The sequence below is a fragment of the Morus notabilis genome, unplaced genomic scaffold (genome assembly GCF_000414095.1).
Source record: "Morus notabilis unplaced genomic scaffold, ASM41409v2 Scaffold818, whole genome shotgun sequence".
Classification (NCBI taxonomy): Eukaryota; Viridiplantae; Streptophyta; class Magnoliopsida; order Rosales; family Moraceae; genus Morus; species Morus notabilis.
The window spans coordinates 64,097-80,735 of record NW_010358179.1 but is presented as its reverse complement, the minus strand read 5'-3'; the positions used below and the strand labels follow the sequence as shown (position 1 = coordinate 80,735).

Genomic DNA, 16,639 nt, shown 5'->3' with positions numbered 1-16,639 from the left:
ATCCGAATATGTATTGGTTTGTTTCAATTTGGTCACCGCAAGATATCGTTCTTGAACTACGTGCACAAGTGCAAACGCCAGGTATTTGACCCTTGCAAATTTGAGAGTTTCTTGCCCTTTTTTTCCCTCCCTTAATTTATGGTAAAAAATTCCCAACGGTGTTGGTCCTTGAGTCGTCTACTAGTCTATACTTTCTGGAATAACTTCACTGTTTTATTTATTTATTTTTTGGAAGAATCACCACTTCATTAGTTCAGTAAAGTCAAAAGAATCATAGGGCCGTTTGATAACATTATCAAAATGGTTTCGTCGAGTATGAAGATGAAAATGAGAATTTTTGAGAATAGTGCTGGGATTGTTTCTACAATGGTCTTTGGTTGTTTTTCTAATATATTATTTTATGTATCAAGAAAAAGTGAAAACTGTGTTTTGGTATGTTTCTAAAAGCATGTTCTAAGTAGCCTTGGAAATAGAAACCGAAAATGTGAAAACAACTTTCAACTATTTTTCATTCTTTAACAAAATCTACTCTCACATTTTTTCTTTTTGTCGTCATTCTCGTTTTCAAAGCATTTGCTAACTAAACGCTATTTGGAAAACATTTTCTCTAAGAAAAACACTATTTGAAAAATGAAGGATCATCTTGTCTTGTCTCATCTTAAACGTAGGAGGACTGCGATCACTTGCTCCGAAACAGGGTTGAACACGGTAATTTTAGGCCTGACCGTTTCTTTGTTTGTTTATGTTCTGAAATGCATAATGATGATCTTTTTGCAACATATTTTGAATAGATTTCTAGAAGAAGTATGCCATTTACATGGTGCACTGAAAAGAAGTAGCATTTGGCTCAACGTTTTGTCAGACGACGGTCCTGGAATTACTAAGCAATATTACCAAAATATATCTGTAGAATTTACACGTTAGTATGGAAATTATGTTACAATAGATAAGCTAAAGAGAAAGACAAATTGTTACAAACTTACATGCATAATGAGCCAATCCTGTTTTCAAGTGGAGTCCTCAGAAGCGTTGTCCAGAGTGCCTATTAATAGATATAAAATATGTAACTTTCGTTGTTTTTGTGTAATAGAAACACAAGGATGTCCAAAAAATTTTATGTTTCTCTATACCTGGTTTTGAATCACATCGAAAACTTTTTAGGTGACGTTTATTTTAAGAGTTCTGTCCGGTTTAGAATCATAATTTTTGATTCTATTATAGTGTTTTTTTCTCATAAAAAATTTAAATTTCAAAAATAAAAATTATAAACTATAATTTTGAATTCATAAACCAAACGTCACCTTGGTTCGCTGTCCGTTCCAACTATTGATGAAAATTATTTTGATGACAATTCTCAGACAGTTCACAATCTCTCTAGTGCAAGTTCCTCTTCTCCACATACGACGATAACGGTAATCCCCTATACACACAGGATTTAAGTGATTTGTTGCTTCACAGCAGAGAAATTCTCATCAAAATGAAACTCAATGAAAACAAAGTCGGAGTTTGATTTATTAAAGCGGACAAAACACGCATGATAAAGTTGTTCCTTGCTATGGAGGATGAGGAGAGAGAAACTTTGGCGAATGACTTTACATAGTGAGCCGTAAAAGATTGAGACCCCATTTATTTCACTGATTCGAGTTTTGTTACAGTAAAAAATTCTCAGAAACAGTCACATTTAATTTTTTTACTACAGTAAAAAGCTCTCACATAGAGTCATATCTAAACTCGAATTAAAAACTCGAATCAGGAACTAAACGGGCCTTGAGTTATTTCTAGCGTTATTATTGCATGCTTATATGAATTAGATTTATATAATACATCAAGTATTTTTAGCTTTTTTGCAATGATCATCTTCATTGATTTTTGTGAAACACATAATCCTCTAAGTGTGTGTTCATTTACACAATTCAAATCATGACTTGGGTTGTGTATGTGAGAGAAAAATATTGTAGTAAAAAAAAATTTATGTGAGAGAAAACAATGTAACAATATAATTTGAGTCATGAAATGAACAAGGCCTAAATTTTTTCTAGCTCAACATAACCAACAATGTATTTCGATGTGTGCAACCAAACTAAGCCACTTATTTTAAGTCAAGTGCAAATCAAGTCAATTGTAGATTGATTTGGAAATTTTTAAATTGAACTCAATCAATTATGATTGACCGATTTATTATTAATTTATCAATAATTTATCATTAATAAACATATAATTTGTTAATTAAAATTAATTAATTACTAATTGATTTTAATTAATAATTAACTAATGTTGATTAATAATAAAGACTAATTGAGAGAAGAAATTTTTGAATTCAAATTTTTTGTAAGACGAAAAATATTATACTAAAATCAAAATCATAGATTCAAATATTGGAACTAAACAAGGCCTAAAATTAATCACTGATAAATCATATTAAATCAATCAATGATTAACCATTTTTACAATCAACCATTTTGTAATTTTATAGAACTTGGGTCCTTTATTAAATAAGACATTAAAAAACAGCCATTTGCTTTAAAACCCCTGATTTGATGTTGTATACGGAGCTGTCAGTGCTTTGAAAAAAAAAATTAAAAGGGACTTCGACACAAATAACTTTTTTGAATGACCTTTTTCATGAACGGTGATAATTTCGTTAAACTACAAAAAGATTCATTTTTATTAATTTATTAATCAATTACAATTGATTTTAGTGGTCTATGATTGATGAAGCGGTCAATAACTGATTAATTTAGGTAAAGTTTGTTTTAAAAATTCTGTATAATTTATGATTATGATTCTTAGTTTTGTTACAGTTTTTTTTTATTATAATATTTTTTTCTCATAAAAAATTTAAATTTTAAAAATTAAAATTAAAAATTATGATTTTACATTCATAAATCAAACGTCACATTTGGACTGATTAACTCAATTATTCTTTATTATTAATCAATATGAGTTAATAATTAATTAAAATCAATCAATAATTAATCAAATTCAATTAATAAATTATAAGTTTATTAATGATAAATTATTAATGAATTAGTCTATTATTAATTACATGTACAGCCTGTTTGGTTCATAGATTAGAACTATGAGATTAGAATCATTTTCGATTTACGTGTGTTTTTTGTGAGAGAAAATACTGTAGCGAACCATAAATCATGATTCGAATCAGAGAATGAATTATCCAAGCAAACGAGCTCTTAATGGCTACTTTAAAAAAAGTCATTTTGTACAACAAAAGAATTGAGCCATAAAATGGGGCCAAATTTATGTAAAAAATAAGGGGTTGTTCTTTTATAATAAAATTTAGAAAAGTTGAAATTAGGCTTGTTTACTTCGTTAATTTAAGTTTATAATTCGAGTTGAGATGTGATTTTATGTGAGAGTTTTTTACTGTAGCAAAAAAGTTAGATGTGACTGTTTCTGATAACTTTTTACTGTAGCAAAACTCAAATTCTAAACTCGAATCGGTGAAGTGAACGGAGCCTTAAGTTACAACTTTATTCAAGTTCACGTTCTTTTAAGTTCTAATTTTATTCAACTTTACTCAACTTTATTCAAGTTATAACTTTAACTTAAGGGCATGTTCTTTTGTCCAAAAAGCTCAAAAAAAGACAACTCAAGTTTCAACTTTATTCAAGTTCACGTTCTTTTAAGTTTCAACTTTATTTAATTTTACTCAACTTTATTCAAGTTCTAACTTCAACTCAAGTTATAATTTAAATTTAACTCAAAAATTATACTCAAGTTACACTCTAAAAGAACAACTCCTCAAATTTAACTCAAAAATTACACTCAAATCACACTCAAAAAAATACACCTTAAATAGAAAAGGTTATTTTAGTTAATTTTCCCAATAAAAAATGATGCCTTTTTGAAGATTCTTCTCCTGTAAGCTTTCAAAGGAAAAAAAAAAAGAAAAAAACCCGGGCAGACCCAAAAAGAAGTCGTCTCGCGTTCCTTTCCTTTCTATGTATTGTTGAATATTAGTTTCTTTTTTTTTTTTCCTTTAAAAACTATTTAGATTTCTTATATAATTTCCTGTTCTTCCTAGCTTCACATTGACGCTAATTCTCTCTCTTGATCGTTCAGATTGTTTTGTTCGCAGCACTTGATCACTTTCGTCATCCATGGAAGGTAAATTCTATCGTTTTTCCTCGTTCCTCTTTTCTCATTTCTAAAATCAGGAAAATGTTTCCTAATGCTGAAGCTTAAATAAGAAACAATAGAAAATAATTATAGCGTAGCTTTGAAGCATGTACTTGATCTAATAAGCTTTGGGTCCGTCTAGTTTATCGATTTGAGTTTTTAATTTGAGTTAAGATGTAATTTTATATGAGAATTTTTTACTGTATTAAAAAAATTAGATGTGATTATTTCTAAAATTTTTTTATTATAACAAAACTTAAATTTTAAACTCAAATCAATAAAATGAACGGCATCTTATTCTCTCGATATTTAGGAGAAGTCTGTGGTAGGGCTGCTTTAATCCATGGGTGATTGGAGATGTTTTGATGACGTGTACGGTTTTTATTTTGTGTTCAACTTGTGTTAGCATGTAGTGGGTTGTACAAAATCTACTCTCTCTTTTTTTTATTATTATTTTTTTTATTTTTTACGGCACATTTGTAAGCTAGAAAATCAGAAACATCAAGAAAAACCCAGAAACCCATTTATAAATGCATCACCATCACCATCACCATCACAGACTTCTCCAATAATTATGGGTAATAGCTTTTTTTTTTTATACGATAGCCCATAAGGAGTTATAATTTCTTGATGATTTGTTTAGTTTTTTCATAAACTTAATTGAGTTACATTAATTTTTTTTGTAACTTAAGTTCCATTAAATTGATCTCATACACTTAGTTCTGTGTGGCCGAAATTATCAGAATTCTCTTATCTTGAGAAATTTGGTGAGATGGTTGTTTTTTTGTTACCTCTTTGAAATAATTCTCATTAAAATGGTTGATGAGCTGGTCAATGAGTAATTAACCACTAAGTCAATCTGTAATTGACAATTAGGTCAATCTACAATTTTGACTCCCTTTAGGAAAACTGTCATTTTTCTAATTTAACAGAACTTGAGAAATTTATGATAACGATGCTTTAAGAAAGTACCATTTTCTCACATATTCCTATTTTATATTGTTGGGCGTAACATCTGTAAAAAGTTTAAGAGACAAATTCTAATTTGCTTGTGTTTCTTTAAAATAATAGAGGATTATAATTTTTTTTTTTAAAAGTACATACTCTTTTTTTTAACAAAAAAAAAGACATGATAAATATTATTTTTTAAAAAACTTTAAATATGAGATAATTGAAAATTATGTAGTATTATTAATTTATTTTGTTTCTCGTGGTGGCAATGGAAGGTAATCACGCCTTTCTTCTAAAGTTATCTACCTTTCCTCGCTCTATTTGAAAAGCTTCAGTGTTGGTCATAAATCTATTATGCTATTTGGTTTCCAAGAAAAGGAGGGTGAAAAAACAGAGTACATATTAATGCCACGGTTACTTGTTAAATATATGCATTAAGTCAACCTTTATTTTTGTGATTTTCTTACTCAACATCTTCAGAGGATGCGTACCATTTCATTTTTAACTTCTATAAGATACGATGATTAAACGTTTTCACAAGCAACGTCTCAACCTTCAAAACCAGTGAGTAGAGATGTTATGACATTCTGTTTAGGAAAAGTTGTCATATTTTACATCACCACTAGTTTATTTAACCATTGGTGGTGGGGCATAGCAGTGAGGAATGAACGATCCGTATTTTTTCCTGCTATTCGTTACAGGTTTAATTTTTTACTTCTGCATTTAGTCTTCTGAAATAGCGAGGTTGTGTGTTTGACATGCATGCAGTTTTGGAGGTTATCGATAAGGGCTTCTTTTTTGTTCTACTATATATCCAAAGTCGTGTTGTGTGGGGGCGTGAGGACACCACGGGTTTCCTTTTATTTAGCAGGGAAAAAAACCACTTTTTTTTTTTTTTTCTATCCCTATTTTACTATTGTTGTTATTGCTATGTATGAAATTTGTTTTGGTGATAACTCAACCACAAGTCAGTTTAAGTACCCGGGATCTTATTCCAGGCTATATACAATCTCGATACTGCTTTGATATACGTTTGTTATGTATTATAATAACCAATACTTCTTAAATTAGTCTATCAGGAGAAACATATACTAATAACCTTTAAATTTTAGCCGCAGAGTTAATTCTCATTAATCTTACACATTCAATGTTCATTTTCTTGTTTCTGCAAGCAAACGCCTGTAGTTATTATGAGTTTGGAATCGATATATAATATTCCATTTACAATAAACTTCAGTCAGTCACGTTGACTAGGTGAGAAAAGTGCATAGATATCAAACTTTAGTATGCTACATATATTGCTTGGAACTTTTAAACTCAACTAGGACAAATTACTGAGTAGGTGCTGGTGCTTAGATATTTTTTGTTCCCCAAGGGTTTTAATTCTTAAAAGTTGAGAATGCAAGTTGTAGGTTACATACTTTTCTTGATTTTCTCTTCCCTTTTTTTTTTTTGTATTTTTTTTCTTGATATTCAATCCAAAATATCAGAGTTTTGACTTCTTGGTTTGCTTTAGTAGCTCAAGCAGAAAGAGCAACGACTTCTGAGCCAGTGGATGGTTCTTCGTCCAGGGAATTCTCATGGACGATTGCTAACTTTTCGCAGCTTACCAAGAAGAAGCTTTATTCTGATATTTTCTGTCAAGGAGGCAATAAATGGTAGCGAGGTCTTTCCTGTTCAAGCTCATAATGTCCGTCTACTTCTTTTGGTAACTACTGCAATCAGATTTGAACCGAAATGTGCAGGAGGATTCTAATATTCCCTCAAGGGAATGAAACGTATTCTTTGTCAGTCTATCTAGATGTTGCTGATTCGGCTACTTTGCCTAATGGCTGGAGTAGGTATGCCCACCTCAGGATATCTGTCATCAATCAAGTTCACCGTAAATACACGATTTCAAGAGGTATTTACTATTCTTTAACGATGTTGTTCCCATAAATGAAGCAACCACTATTTAGTAGCAGAATAATAATCGGGTAGAGATTATATCGTGCTGGCTGGTCATAATTCTTTTCGTTTTGCATTCTGCAGTTACGCAACATAAGTTCAATGCACGTGAGAGTGATTGGGGTTTCACTAGCTTGATGCCCTTATGTGAATTTTATGACACTGCTAGAGGTTATCTGGTCAACGACACGTGCATAATTGAAGCGGAGGTTGATCAACTATGTCTTTACAAACATTTATGCATTCCTTACTTTATAAAGGACTTGCAGTTTCACATTTTGTTGTCAAGAAAGCAATATTATGCTATTTGAATTTTACATTGCAGGTAGGATTCAATGAATTACTTGATAAAAAGGACAGCCATAAAATCATAAAGGTAGTACTAATCTAACTAGTATTCTTGGGATTCTTTTTTAATAGATATATATTTATTTTAATATATGTGGTATCGTGGCTGTTTGTTCATGACATGCATTGAAAATAATAATAGCTAATGTCATTCGAAATCACGTTCTTGTGCTGGATTATCTCGCCAAATACGACTCGTGGTGGTTGGTTTAGTTTTCTTGTCACTTACTGGTTCTCTAGATTAGTCTGGATTTTTGTTGTTTTGTCCACCATGAGAGTAAGTGAATAATGGGAATGCTGGCCAAACAAAGTGAAAATTGGTAAGAATTATGGAATTTGGACTTCTTAGACATGTTCTTGGATGCCATTGTTCTTTTTTTTTTTTTTTTAAGTTTATTTTCTGCTCACCATGTTTTCTTCAGAATCTGCTGAATACAGGCTGATTATATGTAATTATGGCACACCATGTTTTCATAAGTTATACTTATGGACTACCATTTACTTCATATTTATCTCTTGGTCTTCTAGGTTGCTCGTAACGAGGATTTTGTTTATCAAATAGGAAGGGACATATATTTTGATCTTGTGGATCATGGAAAAGTTCGAAGTTTTTGTATAAATAAAAAGACGCCTTTCTCCCAGTTTAAGGTACTGTTATTTGCTTTGTGTATGAACATCTTTCACTTATGTTTTGTTGAATGTTAGTTGAATGTTAGTAAACTTGAAGTGCTTCTAAACTGAAGTGCCTCTAGATATATCATTGTACCATGCAAAAAATTATAACACCTCAGACCTCAGTTTGAACAAACTTCTATTTCTTCACACACTTTTAATGAATGGAAATTTGTAGTACCTTTAAGTTCCATAGGGGATTTTCATGTCTATACAATAAAAGACAGTTTCATGAAAGCAATGTATGATCAAGTTTCCTTCTGTAGGTGCTTTGATGAAAAGATCTTTTTGTACTTCAAGCAAGAGAGCTTTCTTTGGACGGACAGATATTTTTGTTCTCACATTTATTCTTTATCATCTTTTAGTCTTTCCATACTCTTGTGTCTCCACCCACGGGGTGTTTGTTGGAATGGTCAGGCCTTTGGGCTGCTCCCTCAAGGTTTACCACTTCATGGGCACCTACATGACCAAAGGTCATAGTTTCCTGCCTTCCAAAGATTGTAGAGTATTTCGGAGGGCTCTATATATTACTCTTGTGGTCTCCTTAATCTAGTCTTATATACTAGATATAATCTTTTCTATTGTTTTTTTTTTTCTTTTTTCTGGTAACATTTTTTTTTTTAATAGTGATGCCTTGTCTTCTTAAAGGTTGGCCTTTGGTCTGAATGTCTTATGAGGATGTCTGTGTCATATTCAATATGTGTCCTTAGGTATGCTTCTTTTACCTGAAAATTGAAAGAATGTTATATATCCATAGATGTCACTCACAAGTACATCCGTGCACCACGGATCATTTTTCTTCTAAAATCTGTTGGATACTGGTGAAGAGAGCTTTTGTTGCATCTGCTTCATCACATTTTACCTTCCACCTTTTTCTTTTTTTTTGTCTAATTTTATGCAGTTGTTTTTGATGCTTGACTTTGCAGTTTAAGTGGTGCTACCTGCAAAGATACATTTTTTTCCCAGGTTTAAAATTTTTCATGTTTTGGAATGAGAACCGAATAAAGTTCAAACAAAATCTATTTACCAAGTGTTTTGTGTATTGGTCATTCAGTGCTAGGATCAATCTATTCACAAAATCTAGTTGCACTTACTCTTGATTGACTCCCTTTCTAGCTCTACAAAATTGCCCCTTTTTTCCAGAGATATATATATATATATATCTATGTACGCATACATACATTTCAATAATTGCACGGAATGCATTCACACACGCATTTGCAATTTGCATGCATTACACACTCAATCTGACATGCTTTATGCACTTATTCAAATTGCAATTGAACTTTGAGTCACCTGTTTGGTACGTTTATTGAGGCTTAGTATTTTCTTGAATGTATTACATTGCTATTATTCTAATCTTCACCTTTCCTTCAGGAAGAGGTTGCCAAAGAGTTGGGCATACCAGTGCAATTTCAACGGTTCTGGTTGTGGGCCAAGCGCCAAAACCATACATATAGGCCAAATCGACCACTGACACCTTTGGAGGAAACACAATCTGTAAGTCTTTATGCGTTTCATTTCTTCATATGTTGCATTCTAGTTTGTCTATGAGTTCTGATGCATCTTTTCTCAGGCATCAGTTCATTCTAGTATGTATCGTAACTGTTTGAGAAGTCGCAACTGCTGTATTTGTGACAAGAATCTGATTATTGTAGGTTGGGCAATTACGAGAAGTTTCCAACAAGGCAAATAATGCAGAGCTGAAGCTGTTTCTAGAAGTAGAACTTGGTCCGGTAATACTTTCAACCATACGTAGTTTTTACCTTCTGATTCTTCAAGCCAGACATGTGTTGAACACTTGAACTTTTTCAACTTTTTTACTGGCGTGCCCATTGTACACTTGCTGACCTTCACAATTATTCAGGATATGCGACCTGTTGCTACTCCAAAAAAGACTAAAAAGGAGATTCTTCTGTTCTTTAAACTTTATGACCCAGAGAAAGAGGAACTGAGGTACTCTCTCAGTGTCGCCTCTGGTAGGCATGATTAATTTATTTAGATTTAAATTAGTTTGTATTTAGCTTATCCCTAGTATTTAGAGATTAGATTACTGATTATCTTTTAATTTAAAGTTTGAATTATTTTAAATTATTAGTTATTAGAAGATAAGTCCTTAGTTTAAATTATTTGAATTAGATTTGCATTCTCTTTGCTCATGTATAAATTTTGCATTCTCATCCATAGAAAAGTTGCACCAATGTGTTTCAAAGTCTAAATCCTTTATGGTATCAGAGCTTCATACTTTAACAAGTCCCTGATTCTCTTAGAATTATCCCAATCAATGTGCCTCTCAACCCTTGGCCGAGAGCCTCAAAACCTAGGCAGCGTGCCTCATTCTTCTCAGGCTGTGTACCTCCAATCCCCAGGCAAGGCACTTCCAATTCCCATGCAATGTGCCTCCAGCAGTTCCTCTGCACCCGTCTCCATGCTTCTTCGCTCCTGCACCGTCTCCTCTCTCCCTTGCCTCCGTCTCCCTCTCGACGAATTTTGTCCATGCGCCCCTATGCTTTCGCTTACCTCAAGACAATTGCTGTCCATGCGCCCCAGCGACCTACTCTGTTGACAATTGCCGTCTCTATGGCCATTCGCTCTCCCCTCTCCTCTTCTCGATGTTTGTCGCTGTTGTGGCCACCCTACGCCCCGTCACTCATGCCAGTTTCTTCTATTGAGGGTTAAGATTGGATTCTCCTATCGGAGCTCCATCTTGTGGGGGCATGATAAGGATGATCAATTTATTTTGAATTTAAATTATTTTGTATTTGGCTTATCCCTAGTATTTAGAGATTAGATTAGTGATTATCTTTTAGTTTAAAGTTTGAGTTTTTTTTTTTTTTTTTTTTTTTTTTTATATTATTAGTTATTAGAAGATAAGTCCTTAGTTTAAGTTTTGAATTAGATTCAGATTCTCTTTACTCATGTATAAATATTGCATTGTCATCAATAGAAAAGTTGTACCATCGTGCTTCAAAGTCTAAATCCTTTTGCCTCCCCTCCCTAAAATTTGAGTTGCATGCGTACTCATTATTTCTTTCATGCATCAGGTATGTTGGGAGGCTGTTTGTAAGGGAAACTGGAATGCCTGCTGAGATATTGACAAAGTTAAATGAAATGGCTGGCTTTAGTGTTGATGAAGAAATTGAACTTTTTGAGGTTATTTTCCGGCTCTTCTTTGTTACTTTTCGTTTTTGTGTGCATGCACATGTGTGTCTGTGTTTCAATATATATAAGTACTGAATTCTTCATTTATCACCTGCTTATATTGCATATACTCTTGGTTATTCAGGAAATAAAGTTTGAACCTCACATCTTGTGTGAACACATTGACAAGAAGGCCACTTTTCGTGCTTGTCAGGTAGATGTCATCGATGATTAGTTATGGGGAAGTATATTCTTATTTATTTAGGTTTTTGGTGTTCTTACTATATAATGCCTCTATTTTCCAGCTTGAAGATGGGGACATCATTTGCTTTCAGAAATCTCCTCAAGTAGGAATTAGTGAACAGTGCCGCTATCCAGATGTTCCCTCATTCTTAGAGTATGTCCATAATCGCCAGGTATGTGATGTTTTCTGTTAATTGAAGATTGGTATCGATGTTTCTTCAGAGTGTGAGTGTGTATCTGCAAGTTTTTTTCAAATTTTTTTTTTTTTTTTTTTTTTTTTTTTTTTTTTTTTTTCCTCCTTTGTCCAACTGTGTTGTCAATTTATTTGTAATTCAGCACTATCACAGATAATAGTTGATCTTCAGTTCTTTTGTAAGATTTTCATACCTGTAACAGTTTGAAGTTTCAGAAAATCTATAAGATAAACACTCCTTGGCATATTGGTTTAACTACTCCCCCTTCACTTCTAATAATAAAGAATGTATGGGTTTATGGATTGTCACATTTTCTTCTTCATTTGTTATGGTACTTGTTCAAAAATTTATCGCACGCAGTCACACACATGAATTTGAGGTGGATAATACTTCCGTTTATGAACTGGGGAAGAAAGGAAATGCTGGCATCTTGAGCTTTTGTTGATTAATTACAAGTATTTAATCATATTATCATGCTTCTCTCTTTTTTATTCAATTATATGTTGGTTAGGTTGTTCGCTTTCATCATCTGGAGAAACCGGAGGAGGATGAGTTCCGTCTCGAGTTGTAAGTTCCTCATGAGCAGCATTCTAGAGTAATCTTTTGTGGGTGATTAATTTTGATTGTCTCAGATAGCAAATTCCCTGGTATACTTTCTTCTGTTTAGGTCAAAGCTTGACACCTATGATGATGTTGTTGAGGGAGTTGCTCAACATCTTGGGTTGGATGATCCTTCAAAAATCAGGCTCACATCTCACAACTGTGACTCCCAGCAACCTAAACCTGAACCGATCGAGTTTCGAGGAGTAGAACATTTGTCTGACATGCTGGTGCACTACAATCAGGCCTTTGTTTCTCACTATTGATATCTTCTCTTTTCTTTGTTTTTTTGTCTGTTCATCTGTTTCCTGATTTCGTGCAAAATGTTTTCTTTATTTGTTCAGACTTCTGATATTCTCTATTATGAAATATTGGATATCCCTCTTCCAGAACTGCAAGGCCTTAAGAGTTTGAAAGTTTATTTCCATCATGCTACCAAGGATGAAGTGAGTTCTAATTACATTACATCTTATTAAATTTACAATGGAAGTGTTGCCAGTTTTGATATTTTCAGGTTAGCATAGATCTTCATTTTTCTGTTCTCAGGCCACGATTCATATCGTTCAATTGCCAAAGCAGAGTACTATAGGTGACCTGATCAATGACCTTAAAAAGAAGGTAAAGTCTCTTTGTGACTTTTGCGCTTCCAAACTGAAATCTTTTCAAAGTTCTAGGGTCTTTCTGAAACTCATGAGAAATCATTCCCAAATTGTGATGAGGATTTCTTTTATAGAAAGAAAAGTGTCCACTGGGTCAAACAATGTGTTGTTGGGTTGCGTGGGGCTTGGGTTTGGGAGGGTGCGTATCGCAAAAAGAGTTTAAAAGTTTGGTTACAAATAAGAAATTGAGAGATTTTCATTGTTACTCTCCTTTTCCCTTGTTTATATTGGTTGTTGTCTTTTCCATAAATTTCTAGTTATATCTCAATTAAGAAAAATAATGCTGTTTTCCTTCTTACTGGAAACAGGTGAGGTTGTCTCATCCTAATGCAGAAATCAGATTGATTGAGGTTTTCTACCACAAGATATACAAGGTATTGGATAAATTTTCATTGAAGTTTTCCTATCAATAAGATTACTCGCAAAGATGGATTTCTTCTCTATGATCCCTAGATACCCTAGGACTTTTTTGTTGGATTTCCTTTCTTTTATCTTTTGCGGTAAATGCATATTAAATCAGCTTGTTTTCTATACAATTAAGATTCTTTGAGTACTCCAAATCTGTGGAGTATCCTGTACAATGATCCAAGCTCATTTGTAGTTGGATGCTGATCCTCCCGGCACTTTCTGAAGATTTATTTAAATGCAACCTGTTAGTTTGAATTCTATAAAATTCTAAATATTCTTCTATTGTTTGCCCACAGATTTTTCCGCTCTATGAAAAAATCGAGAATATTAACGACCAGTACTGGATATTGCGCGCAGAAGAGGTAACACTTAGCTGGTTTGGTTAATAATGAGACCATGTGTTGTTCTAAGTGTCTTTTCTTGCATAGATTTGCCCCTTTAAACTATGAAAGATTCATGATCCAGATGTTTGTTTCTAAGTTACTAATTTGATTGCTAAACAAGAACTTCTGCATAGTTTTCATTTGATTATTGCAATTTTCATTTCCTATCCAAAAAAAAAAAGAACTTATTTTTTGTTATATTAAAAAAAATTTTTGATTGCTAAACATGATTTGTTTTCCCATGCTTGGACTGATGTCTCCGTCTTTTCTCATTCCCTTTAAATATTCTCCAGATCCCTGAAGAGGAGAAAAACTTAGGTCCTCGTGATCGGTTGATTCATGTTTATCATTTTATGAAGGACATAGCTCAGAACCAAGTAAAGGTACATCTTCTTTCACCTATCTTCTTTTGCAGTGAATAATCAGATATAAGGGTATTCTTGTATGTAATTTATTGTTTATCCTTTTCAACTTTTGCATTTAGCAGCAAATTCAAAATTTTGGAGAGCCATTTCTTTTGGTAATTCGTGAAGATGAAACTTTAGCTGAAGTAAAAGTTAGAATACAGAAAAAGCTGCGAGTCCCTGATGATGAGTTTGCAAAGGTATTGTCTTTGTATCTTTATAACTTTGTGTTCATGTTTTTGAACGTTATTATGATACAATATTATCAATAAAAACATACGCTATGTCCCTTTCTTATTCTAACCTTAGCTCATCTGTTTGGTATTTCTTTTTTCCCAGTGGAAGTTTGCATTTTTGTCACTTGGTCATCCTGAATACCTCCAGGACGATGATATTGTGGTCAGTCGATTTCAGGTGCCAAATTTTCTCTTTCTTAAGAATCTTCCTAAAAAGGCAATGGACATCTTGTCGGTTATTAAGTTCACTTTTATGTAACTTTTCAGAGGGAGGTTGTCTACGGCGATTGGGAACAGTATCTTGGACTAGAACACACTGACAATGCTCCTAAAAGGTCATACACGGTCAATCAGGTATGTAATTGATATTAGGCAGATGGTGCATTGAACATGGCTTAAGGTGTTGGTATAGTCTTCTTTGTTACTGATAGAGTAGCATAAACTACTCTGTCGTTCACACTAATCGTGTCGTGCCATAATCGTGCCAGCCCGACACGCGAACACGAATTACCAGCCCTAAGTTTATGACTGCTGATCAGTAAAGGTAGCAAAGATAATAGTTGTGGCGTCTTCTGATAAGCCTCCCGTGCGTTACACTTATGCTCGAAGGAAGCGCAATGGCTTACTTGATGAAAGGAAGGAGGAGGGGGCTGAGTCAGCAAGTAGTTAGGTAGTTAGTTAGACTTTGTGGGATGTGGGATAGTGTGTATAAATAAGACAGGGGTAGAGTAAGGAGATTCATTCCAGTTTGTTAGACTTTCGCAAGAAGTTGTTAGGAGAGCATGGGATCTCTCAAACACCCCCATACCGTTTCTGTACTCAATTCTTTCCGCCATTGTTGATACTCAATTTCCAGTAATACAATTCTCTTTCGTTTAGCCTTTTCTTTTGTCAATTTTCTTTGGAGTTTATCATCTTCTTGTGCTTGGAGTTTTGTACAAGGATGCTTTATATGCAGAGGAGTGAGGTCTTAAACTAGGAACCTTAATTATCTCTCCTAAGGAGTTAAATTAGTACCAAACAGGTGGGCCTGGTGTTGTAGTCCTAGCAGTACTCTTGCTTTCTTAAAAAAAGTTCTCTCAAGGTGAAGTTTAGCTTGTTAAGTGGTGGAGCGTAATTATTTCCCTGACAATCATTGCCTTATGCAGAGGAATTCTTGTTTTGAGGGTTCGAAAGGGGGAGGCCGAAACCTAAATTTCATTAGCAGTAGTTTGGATATTCACACTAGTAAATTTGGTTGCCCCAGTTTAGAGAAAACACACAGTTGAGAGGTGTTGATTTTTCTCTTGTAAACTTCATCACAGCAGATAACTGCAGCGGCTAAAAGAGGAGGTTGTCTCACATCGAGGCTAACCTCTATAAATTTTACGTGTTTGTTTTTGTTTGATTCATTTATGCAAGTTTATTGTTCTTTGGTAATATAGAATTAGGTGTCTAATTCTTAAGTAGCTTTCCTTTGGTTCTATTTTCTTCTGGTTGACCGAGCCCTTAATTCATTTCTTACTTTGTTTTAGGACACAACCTTGGTAGATGCAGCAAGAGGTTCCTGTTCTTTTGCTGAATTTGATGCATTGTTTGCTGACGTTCAAAATCTATTGCACCGAAAGACTTCTGCGGCACTAGAGACTCCAAGCTCAAGCAGCGTGCGTGCATCTCCACGTAGCATTGAGGAGATTGCCCATGCAAAGAAAATCTTCAAACAGTGCCTCGATATGAAGCTCGCCAGCGTCATCCAGTTGGGGAAAACATTCGAGCTCAAGAATTCACTTTCTACGATACTAGCTGGCAATGCATTCCCCTATAACATGGAAGATAAGACTAAAAATTTTCTAGCCGACTTCGACCGTTACTGCAAGCAATACATGGCTGCAGAGCAAGATATGAGGGAGGCTCAACAGAAGGAAAAATCGATCGATGAGCTGAGGACTACCATGGAGAAATTATCTTTGGACTTCACTCCTATAAGGAATGAAGCCGAGGCTGTTGATAGAGAAATAACTGAGCTAGAGAGAGAGTTGTCTGAAAGGAAGGCAAAGAAGGCAAAGCTTAGGAAGAATCTCGAGGATTTGGCGGGTCAAGCAACTTCTTCAAAACAGGCATTGGAATGTGCTGAAGAGGACATGAGGCAGTTGAAGCTCAAGAGGGAACAAGCTGAAAAGATGGTTGGCAACATGGAAAGGTCTTGGAAGTCTTTCAAGGTTGGTTGTTCCCCATTGCTTTAGTGGATCCCATGCGCGGATTTCCTTCTTTTTCGGAATCGACACTGAGCCAATACAATCTCTGCTTGCCGAAGATTTCCCATTTTGGAAAACA

General features: G+C 34.0%; 1 protein-coding gene across 5 annotated transcripts; it reads left to right on the top strand.

The window, feature by feature from the left end:
- The first annotated feature begins 3,896 nt into the window (after window positions 1–3,896).
- Window positions 3,897–16,633, top strand: LOC21395780 (ubiquitin carboxyl-terminal hydrolase 12). 5 transcript variants are annotated; one of them, XM_024161727.1, is made up of 24 exons: window positions 3,897–3,964; window positions 4,084–4,128; window positions 6,611–6,749; window positions 6,837–6,994; window positions 7,123–7,247; window positions 7,364–7,414; window positions 7,915–8,034; window positions 9,436–9,558; window positions 9,717–9,794; window positions 9,926–10,014; window positions 11,103–11,211; window positions 11,345–11,413; window positions 11,505–11,615; window positions 12,148–12,203; window positions 12,304–12,466; window positions 12,581–12,682; window positions 12,783–12,854; window positions 13,204–13,269; window positions 13,600–13,665; window positions 13,980–14,069; window positions 14,174–14,290; window positions 14,430–14,504; window positions 14,594–14,680; window positions 15,841–16,633. In XM_024161727.1, exons 2-24 carry the CDS (start codon window positions 4,122–4,124, stop codon window positions 16,546–16,548), a joined length of 2,781 nt encoding a protein of 926 aa, XP_024017495.1. In that variant the 5' UTR covers window positions 3,897–3,964; window positions 4,084–4,121; the 3' UTR covers window positions 16,549–16,633. The 5 variants fall into 5 exon arrangements, with proteins under 5 accessions (XP_024017495.1, XP_024017498.1, XP_024017494.1 ...); XM_024161730.1 differs by having other exon boundaries at window positions 6,608–6,749; window positions 6,884–6,994; XM_024161726.1 differs by having other exon boundaries at window positions 6,608–6,749.
- Window positions 16,634–16,639: the final 6 nt, after the last annotated feature.

What these genes read in the sequence shown, in the direction of transcription:
- LOC21395780 (XM_024161726.1), top strand. An exon ending in TAAATACACGATTTCAAGAG is followed by an intron (nt 6,995 to 7,122) that starts GTATTTACTATT and finishes TGCATTCTGCAG; the next exon opens with TTACGCAACATAAGTTCAAT. An exon ending in ACAGCCATAAAATCATAAAG is followed by an intron (nt 7,415 to 7,914) that starts GTAGTACTAATC and finishes TTGGTCTTCTAG; the next exon opens with GTTGCTCGTAACGAGGATTT.